Source organism: Macrosteles quadrilineatus, unplaced genomic scaffold (assembly GCF_028750875.1).
Source record: "Macrosteles quadrilineatus isolate MER2022 unplaced genomic scaffold, UCM_ALF_1.0 Scaffold_9__3_contigs__length_116548681, whole genome shotgun sequence".
NCBI lineage: Eukaryota > Metazoa > Arthropoda > Insecta > Hemiptera > Cicadellidae > Macrosteles > Macrosteles quadrilineatus.
Window position 1 is genome coordinate 47,485,249 of NW_026542602.1, and position 10,576 is coordinate 47,495,824.

Consider the following 10,576-nt stretch of genomic DNA (forward strand, 5'->3'; position numbering starts at 1 on the left):
ATTTATGCATTTGAAATCCATTTTTTTTTTCAATAACATATATTTTTATATTTGAATGCTGAAACTTTTTGTTTATGAATTTTGTTAATTTTGGTATTGTGTGGTATAAGAATAAACTCTTTAAATTTTCTCTCAATTTTCATTTTTTCTATGATAGATGGTAATTCCAATTCAAAATGTAACATTACTAAATTCTAAATTTACAAAGTTATAAGTTCATTCTACTTCATATTTCATCATTTTTATACATATATAATTTATTTTTGTAGTTTTAGCTAAATGTTCTTAACAAAATAATTTTTATTTTTAACTACCCATATGTTACATTGTTTAAAATTTATCATTGTATTTTTTAAACATAAACATAACCTTCAGTTCTGTGATGTGTCTGATGATACATAGCTGTCAAAAGGCCTCATTAAATTAAAAATTCTGAAAATATTGGTGAAGTTTTTATTTCAAATTTATATGATAAATGGGTTGTATTCATTTTTTAATTCCAAATATAGAACAGTATTTTTTTCTTTATTAAAACTTTCCTACGTCAGAATATTTGAAAAATACAAAATTATATACGTCTAACAACACTTGTACAACAATAATATATTTACACTTGTACTGTTGACTTACAAGACGTTAAATACATACAGGGTGTTTTTTAAAAAACTTGCATCTTTATTTATGTAAAAACCGCAATAGATAGAAATATGCAGTTTGCGGGAATCATCTATTGACGTAGGGGGACCAATTGTTTTGAATTCAACGTTACATTCACATTCCCCCCCTTTACCCCCCTGCCCCCAACTTAATTTTTTTAAATAGCAAGGTACCCCTTGTGACATATCAAATAAAAGAGCATGAAAAAGAAAATGTTTGATGAAAAAAAATTGAAAATCGGTTCATAAATTTGTGAGATATTCCCCCCCTCACCCCCCCGGAACTTAATTTTTTTTAATAGCAAAGTTCCCCTTGTGACATATCAAAAGAAAGAGCATGAAAAAAGAAAATGTTTGGTGAAATTTATTTTTCATTTGATATGTCACAAGGGCGGGTACCTTGCTATTAAAAAACAAGTTATGGGTAGGGGAAAAGGGGGGTGATTATCTCACAAATTCATGAGCCGATTTTAATTTTTTTTTCACCAAAAATTTTCTTTTTTCATGCTCTTTCATTTGATATGTCACAAGGGGTACTTTGCTATTAAAAAAAATTAAGTTCCGGGGGGTGAGGGGGGAATATCTCACAAATTTATGAACCGATTTTCAATTTTTTTTCATCAAACATTTTCTTTTTTCATGCTCTTTTATTTGATATGTCACAAGGGGTACCTTGCTATTTAAAAAAAATTAAGTTGGGGGCAGGGGGGGAAAGGGGGGGAATGTGAATGTAACGTTGAATTCAAAACAACTGGTCCCCCTACGTCAGTAGATGATTCCCGCAAACTGCATATTTCTATCTATTGCGGTTTTTACATAAATAAAGATGCAAGTTTTTAAAAAAACACCCTGTATATAAGTTGATAAGTAGTGATCAATTTCGATTGGACACTCCAATCATCATCAGACCCAATAGGCGAATGACAAGAATCAAAATGGCGTTCCCTTATATACTATTGGTTACCGGAAGTACCGGTAACCAATAAGTTTCTATAAGTACAACTGGAATATTTATGAGCCTGAGTTATTGAATGAAGTGTTGGCAAATTATGTTGCAACTGGTGAATGGAATTTGAAGGTATAATACTTTCTGTTGTAGGCGGTTCGGTTTTCAGTAAATGTTGAATCTGTGCATGTGTGTTTTTCTTTTGAAATGTTGATATCTAGAACATTTATGTGTGAATGTTGTATTTCTCTTGAAATTAATTTAATTATTAATTGTTATTGATAATATTTTTATTCATTTATTTATGTGTGTGTGTATCAATTAGCGTTATACTTTTGTACAAATCATCCGATTTTGATGAAGTTTGGTATAAATGTGTAAACCTATATTTTTAATTTCACAAACCAGCATGATCGGATTATAAAAACGGAGTTTTATGAGATGGAAATTGGGTTTTCTAAAATTGTTCCAACCAGGAGAAATGACATAGTAGATAATTTTTTGTGTACTCTCATTGTGGTATTTTATTTTTGTTAAAATACGACCAAAAGTAAGACAACAATTGTTTTACTACAGTATTTTGATTTTGGCTCACTTATTCCCACTCTCCTTGGTGCCCTGAATTGAAATTTCAGTCTCTACAGTTGCATCTAAAACTTTGCCATTTTGTTAAATTATGTACTGTAAGTAATTTTTAATTTGATTTATTTTTTTCAGGTCCAGAAATAAGAATTAGAAGGTACAAATGTGTTGGACCTTTCACAATTCAATATCAAGATGAAAAGATTGAAAAGCTTTGAAAATAAATTTTAATGTGATAAACTAAAATTGTAATCTCCACAAAAAAAATGTTTCACGACATACCTAGTGTTAGTGTGTGATGTTTTAAAGGTAGTTGCGATTCTTTCAACAAATAAACATGAGCCCTCCTCCATGGTTAGAATCATTGTCTCTACACATTGCTATTGACATATTGTCTGTAGACGATATAAAGTCAATGTTGGAGCTTAACAATCGCAAACGTGAGATTGACACTTTGGACTGCACAGGAAGAACACCTCTGCAGTGTGCCATTTCAAGGGGTTTTGAGGAAATTGTAAAACTATTGATAGACAAAAATGCCATGCTAAATGCAAAGGATATTGATGGAAACACATCAGTACATCATGCTGTTTTGGGAGATGATGAGAAGTCATTGAGAATATTAGAACTCTTGATTGACAAAGGTGTAGATCTGAACATTGCTAATCACTTACATCAAACCCCTCTTCATTTAGCAGTGAAAAGAGATTTTCAGCCATGTGTCAAGCTATTGTTGGACAATGGTGCAAAAGTAAATGTGCAGGACAATGTGGGTATAACACCGTTGCATCATGCTGTTTCAAAGAAAAATGATAGCATTGTAAAGCACATGATAAGACAAGAATCACAATTAGACCTCGCAGACAAAAAAGGAAAAACTTCTCTTCACTTAGCAGCAGAAATAAAATATGCATTTGGTGTTTCCATACTATTAGAATCTGGAGCAAATATCAATGTCCAAGATGATTTGGGGAATACACCTTTACACTACTCTGTCCTTTACTCTAAGAAACAACGTCCCTGCTGCAAGCAAATGATCAATCTATTGATCAACAGCAGTGTGATCTCACAGAAAAATAAAGAAGGTCACACAGCATTGCATTGTGCTGTCGATGCAAATAACTTCACAGCTGTCGAATTATTGCTTCAAGCTGGAGCAGAGGTAAATGAGAGAGATGTTGGTGGCCGCACTCCACTTCACCATGCAAGTATGAGGAAACGTACTAAATCAAAAATAATGAAAGCTCTTCTTGAAAGTGGAGCCGAAGTAGATTGTAGAGATGTTATTGACAGAACCCCTTTACATTGGGCTGCCATTGGCTGCTTTGTAGCCAGAGGATCTTTGTTGATAGAATATGGAGCTGACATCAATGCCAAGGATAGCAAGCTCAACACTCCACTCCATCTTTGCATGTCTAAATATCCATCCTTTGGAACATTGTTATTAGATAAGGGGTGTGAGATTGACTTGAAAAACAGCTGTGGCTACACACAGCTGCAAATAGCAGTAGAAAGAGGTTGTCAATCAATAACAAATCTACTAATAAGTAAAGGTGCTGATATTTCTGTTAAATGTAGTGGTAGTAAGAGCCTTCTTCATATTGCAGTTTCAAATAGGAGTGAGAAAATTGTTGAGAAACTTATACAAAATGGTGCTGATATAGATTGCAAGGATGATAGTGGGCGCACAGTACTTCATTATGCAGCAGCTGACCATCATATCCTTTTTTCTGCCAAAACTATTATTAATTTAATTCTAATGAGTGGTTCATATGTTATGATGAAAGATAGCAGAGGACTAACTCCAGTTGACCTTGCACTCAATAGATGTGCCATTTCGATCTATGGACGTGACATTTTAGAGATGCTGTTGGAATGGGGTTGGTTCTGTACAACAGATTTCCCTTTTATATCCACCAGATCTGAATCAAATAGTTTTGGTATGAAAGAACGTTTTCTTTACCCCATATATGACCAGATATGTGTGAAAATGAAACATACAAGATTTTTACCTCAAGAAGAAGAGTCCTCTCAAGAAGAGGGTTCTTTTTCCACCGATTTGCATTTAAAGTGCTCTGCTGAAATAGAAAAAATGAAGACAACAAAGTTCAATCATAATGCGCTCAGTGACATATTATTGAAATACTCTGATCTCACGTTCTTATCAAATGATGGCATAAGAAAGAAAATATTTTCATCAAACTTAGATGATGATTTTCCAGTCTACAACAATATTTTGAGGGCTGCCTATACGAAAGCAAAAGAACGACTTAGCAAAATCAGTGTTGTTAGTAATATTTTAAAGTTTCCTCTACCAGAAGAAATTACATGGAATATTTTAACATACATCAGTGACAATGACATGGACAACATCATTAGAGCATCAGAAATATAAGGATTTACAGTAATAGCTTAGCTTGATTGACTTACGTATTCTTTCTAGAATTTAGTGGTTTACATGTATATGTATATAAAATGTATTTTTAAACCATCTATACTGTTTTTAAGAGTGGTAAAGAGCTTGAAACCTGAAAAAAGTATTAACTCCTAACTAAGTTTACAAACACTCACTTTACGGGGAATAAAAGGTGGCTTGCAGCCTATTTTTAGTTTCCTGTATGTTATTGTTGGGTCAATGATTCACTTCTGTATTTTTTCATGTTTAAGTATATAAAATGCATTTTTAAACCATCTAGACTGTTTTTAAGAGATGACAAGAACTTGAAGCCTAAAAATATGACAAGTCTCTAATTTCTCAAACACTTATAGTCGGAGAAATATAGGATATGACCTTAAAAAAATTGCAAGAAAACGTTTTATGGTTTTATTTTGTAGAGTTGGGTTTGCAGAATGACATACTAAAAGTTGCCAAAAATCGGTGCACGAGAAAACCACTAAAATCACAATTTAAAATGGCGGCTTTTTCCAACATTGGACAAACTAAAAAATCATATTTCAAATGCATTTGTTATGCACATTTTTCGAGATATTGACTTGGGACCACCGCCTGTATTTATTGGGTGGTTAGTACTTCATTTTGATAGGGAAAATGTTTTTGGCCGCCATCTTGGATCTGCCATATTGGACATAGATAATTTTTTTTCAATGTAATGATAGTGTTGTGACACATCATTACCAACTACATTTTTACACTGATTTCAATGCCGAAATCCGTTTTTAAATATCTTTATTCATTTAGAAGATATATTCAAACGAAAAATCTCCACCATACATTTCTTATGGACGTTTCGTAGTTTGAGAATTTTTTTTAAAACTATTTTTCTTATATCTCCAGTTCTTATTGACGCTAGTAGTTCGTTCTAGGCTTAAAATATTCAATAATGTAAGGGCTTCCATTTGAGCTCTTGATCATTAAAATCAGACGAGTTAAAGACCAGCTACAAACCTCAGAACAATATTAAATTTAACTTTTTATAAATATATTTTTATTAAAAGATTTATAACTCGGGTTTTTAATACGTCAAAAAGTTATTTCTTGTCTCAAATTACTCAGTAAATGTTTGGCTTTAATTTTATTGATCATTAAACAAAATCTGACAATTTCAAAATTAGTCATGGACCATAATTTAACATTAAAATGTATTTATATTGAAATTTGTCTTTAGTTAAAGACGTATATCCCCAATTCTAAATAACTCCCAAAACTCTTTATAGTCTTAAATAATTCGCCAAATTATTGACTTTTATTTTAGCTATGGATTACTTTCCGGGAGTTATTAGGGTTTGGGATATATGTCCTTAACTAAAGACAAATTTCAAAATAAATACATTTTAATGTTAAATTAAGAACCATGACTCATTTTAAAATTGTCAGATTTTGTTTAGTGATTAATAAAATCAAAGCTAAACATTCACTGAGTAATTTGAGACCAGAAAGAACTTGGTGACGTATTAACAACCCGAGTTATAAATCTTTTAATAAAAATATATTTCTAAAAAGTTCAATTTAATATTGTTCTGAGGTTCGTAGCTGGTCTTAACTCGTTTGATTTTAATGATCAAGAGCTCAAATGAAAGCCCTTACATTACTGAATATTTTAAGCCTAGAACGAACTACAAGCGTCAATAAGAACTGGAGATATAAGAAACATAATTTTAAAACAATTATCAAACTACGAAACGTCCATAAGAAATGTATGGTGGAGAGTTTTCGTTTGAATATATCTTCTAAATGAATAAAGATATTTAAAAACGGATTTTGGCATTGAAATCAGTGTAAAAATGTAGTTGGTAATGATGTGTCACAACACTATCATTACATTGAAAAAAAATTATCTATGTACAATATGGCGGATCCAAGATGGCGGCCAAAAACATGTTCCCTATCAAAATGAAGTACTGACCACCCAATAAATACAGGCGGTGGTCCCAAGTCAATATCTCGAAAAATGTGCATAACAAATGCATTTGAAATATGATTTTTTAGTTTGTCCAATGTTGGAAAAAGCCGCCATTTTAAATTGTGATTTTAGTGGTTTTCTCGTGCACCGATTTTTGGCAACTTTTAGTATGTCATTCTGCAAACCCAACTCTACAAAATAAAACCATAAAACGTTTTCTTGCAATTTTTTTTACGATCCCTATGTAAGTTTGTTTAGTTTGCTTGGACTATTACTTTATGGAGAATTAATGTTGGCTTGTAGCCTATTTTTGGTTATCGTCAGATGTCAGATCTACACTATTAAGGACTAAGTTAAATCTTTAACCAAAACAACCCCCAATAACTAACTAGAGGTCAACTATGTCTACCTCAAAAATGATTATCAAGTTGTTAAACATAAAAAATATGCACTGTTGATTGTTGTGTTGTTACCTTAAATTTAAGAAATGATCATAAATGTTTTATTTTTCTTTGTTGTGTTCCATTTTTTTACCTTAAGGCACCTATCTACTTTAAAAAAAGCTATAGACTTAAAAACTTTATCCTGAATCATATCCTATAGGCCTACTCTAAAAAAGCGTGTGTACGGGCAAACTTTTGTTTTTCGTCCGAGAATTTAAGATTTTAGCGAATTTTCCATATGAGGAATAAGCTATTACCGTAGTCCTCATGGTAAGACCTGGACCCGGGACCGATTTTATTTTTCATTTTGAGGTCCCTAGAGGCCAAAAACACCATCCGTTCAAATATATATATATTTATAATATATATACCTATGTATATTTATATATATACTAGCTGTACCCACAGGCATTGCCCCGTTTAACTTCACAGGTGAGCTTGTTCGCATGGCTCAATCACGTCCTGGTTGAAGTTCGTTCGCTACGCTCACTCACCTTTAGGTTGGAGAACGTTCGCTGCGCTCACTTGCCTTCAGGTTAGCTCGTTCGCTACACTAACTCGCCTCCAGGTTGAAGTTCGTTCGCTACGCTCACTCACCTTTTGGTTACAAATTAGCTGTTGTCATCAATTAAAAAAATAATAGTACTGCATCCTGTTGGTAATCCTTGTAACTTTAATGCTATTGAACATCATAGAACAGATCCAACTTGTTTAATTGAAACAGCTGTTAAGATTCATTACGGTAATTCCATTTAAATATGAGTACTCATAAGGTTAACATGGAAAACTCCAGAGCCACTGGGGCAGAGCCCGAGAGTCCGATCAGGATAAAAACAACTTAGTTTTCCTATTTAATTCCTAAAGAATCAGTGTACCAAATTTCAGCCTCCTAGGTAAATGGGAAGTAAGAGAATTAGTGATGAGTGAGTGAGTGAGTCAGTCAGTGAGGGCTTTGCCTTTTATATACAGGGTGGCTGGTCATCAGTGTCACAAAAATTTTTTGGCATAAGTACAAAGTAAATTCAGTGTAATGATGCATATAAAAGGTTCCAAGTCCAAAAATTAGCTTCCCAAAGAATTATTTTATGTTTTTCAAAAATAACTATGTTTTCAAACTTAATACAGCTATTTCTCAGTTACCTGTATATGGATTTGAGTAGACAATGTCATTTTCGTGTTCTACATTAAATTTTGAATAAGAATAATATAAAATGACGGAGTATCAGTTGTAAAAACTCCATTGTAAATAGATTCAAAGATAAAAATTAAGATGTTTGAAAAAAATTTAAAAAATATTGGTCTATTGTATTTTTTCACACCCTGTATACAAGAAAGTGTCCGAATATGTTAAAAACTGTGCAATTTTATAAGCTTTCCAACCATATGCTACACTATTGAGGTTTAGAAATTCTGTTGTTTGTTTTAGTGGTTTGAATACCAGAAAACAGGGTGTCTTTAACATTTAAAACATAGAAAGCCGGTATGTATTAAGCAAAAGTTGTATTTTTGTTTCAGCTTTAACAGTAAAAACAGTAAAAAAGTTCCCTGTTTTCTGGTATTCAAACCACTAAAACAAACAACAGAATTTCTAAACCTCAATAGTGTAGCATATGGTTGGAAAGCCTATAAAATGGCGCAGTTTTTAACATATTCGGACACTTTCTTGTATACAGGGTGTGAAAAAATACAATAGACCAATGTTTTTTAAATTTTTTTCAAACATCTTAATTTTTATCTTTGAATCTATTTACAATGGCGTTTTTACAACTGATACTCCGTCATTTTATATTATTCTTATTCAAAATTTAATGTAGAACACGAAAATGACATTGTCTACTCAAATCCATTTACAGGTAACTGAGAAATAGCTGTATTAAGTTTGAAAACATAGTTATTTTTGAAAAACATAAAATAATTCTTCGGGAAGATAATTTTTGGACTTGGAACCTTTTATATGCATCATTACACTGCATTTACTTAGTACTTACGCCAAAAAGATTTTGTAACACTGATGACCAGCCACCCTGTATATAGATGTGTCCGTTAGCGCGATAACTTAAGCAAAAATTATCCGATTTTGATGAAATTTGGTACAAACGTGTTAACCTACGTTTATTCGAACGAGTTCGCGATCCAGCATAATCGGAACAGGGGAACGGGGTTTTATGGGGCTGAAAATGGGGTTTTTCCCATTCTTTACCCCCCAAAAATTGCAATTTCTTTTTAAACCGTTTTGTAGAGCTTAAAAAAATAAATAGGCCTAATTTAGTTTATTGAAGAGCTGTTGTATGCCTAACGGTCACGGAAAAACGCCTGGAGATACCATGGATTAGAACTTACATACCAAATTTCATCGAAATCGGACCACAGGTGTAGTCACTAGCTCTGTACACATCCAGACACACGCACACACAGACATCTCTTCGAAAACCACTTTTTGGGTCCAGGGGGAACCAAAAAGTGGTTTTCGAAGTATATTTATTTACGTAGGTAGTATATAGGATGAAATGAATAAATTTTATCGATATACCTATATCCATAAACAAGTAAACTACAATGTTCATTTTCTCCATAAGAAGGACATGGGATTTTTAAATTACACTATTTTTGAATTTTCTCCGTGACCGTTAGGCATACAACAGCGCTTCAATATACTAAATTATTTATTTTTTTAAGCTCTACAAAACGGTTTAAAAAGAAATTGCAATTTTTGGGGGGTAAAGAATGGGAAAACCCCCATTTTAGCCCCATAAAACCCCGCATAATCCCCCGTTCCCGTGTTAACGTGTAAACGTAGGTTTACACGTTTGTACCAAATTTCATCAAAATCGGATCAAACAGCTTACTACAGGTCACTGTATTTTGATTTATGTGTAAACAAAAATAACTGTATTGGTTAGTTTGAGCATTTATATTTTAAGTTAGTTTGGTTAATTAGGTACATATTAGTGTTAAATGTTTTCAAGAACGTGCTAAATGTTAAGAATAAAACGTGGTGACCAATTTTGTCCTGCCAAAAGATGCCTTGCGCTCTCTGAGAAGTGTTCATGCTAAGTGCAAGAATACAATTAAGATACAGGATTTAGGTACTTGCGGCCCTGTTATTGTTTTTTACCTGCGGTTCATTCGTTTGAACTGCCGTGTCGGTGTCATTAATTTAAGTGAACTCTTTTGAAGTGGAAGTGGTGGAGCGATGCTTGAATATTCACGTCACTGGAAGCGTCACGTCGTGGGGTGGAGAAGAGGTTTGCGATGGACTGAAGAGAACAATTAATGATTTTTAACTCAAATATTTAAATAAAATATGAGTGTAGAATGGTGTGAGATGATCTTTCTATTTTGGTTACTGACTAAGATCAGCTGTTTCATTAGCTATGATATTTTGTTAAGACCAATGATCAGGAACAGCTGGGTCCAGTTTCGAAACAATAAAAGCCGCTGACTTTTCTCAGGATGAAACTGCAAACCGATTCTTTTGGATTGGCGAGGAGCACACTTAAACAGACACGGTAAATTATGTTACTGGCCCGAAAAAGATTTTAGGTATAACATTGCTTTAATCACAAATTAAACATACTCCCTTAAGAT

The 10,576-nt window shown here is 32.9% G+C and overlaps 1 protein-coding gene across 1 annotated transcript in view; it reads left to right on the forward strand.

Moving 5' to 3' along the window:
• LOC129003414 (uncharacterized) overlaps positions 1-4,939 on the forward strand; it is a 57,357-nt gene extending 52,418 nt beyond the window's left edge. Inside the window, exon 9 of the mRNA XM_054431706.1 lies at positions 2,498-4,939. Within this exon, the coding sequence (XP_054287681.1) occupies positions 2,498-4,579 (2,082 nt within the window). The 3' untranslated portion in view covers positions 4,580-4,939. The remainder of the gene's footprint in view (positions 1-2,497) is intronic.
• Positions 4,940-10,576: the final 5,637 nt, after the last annotated feature.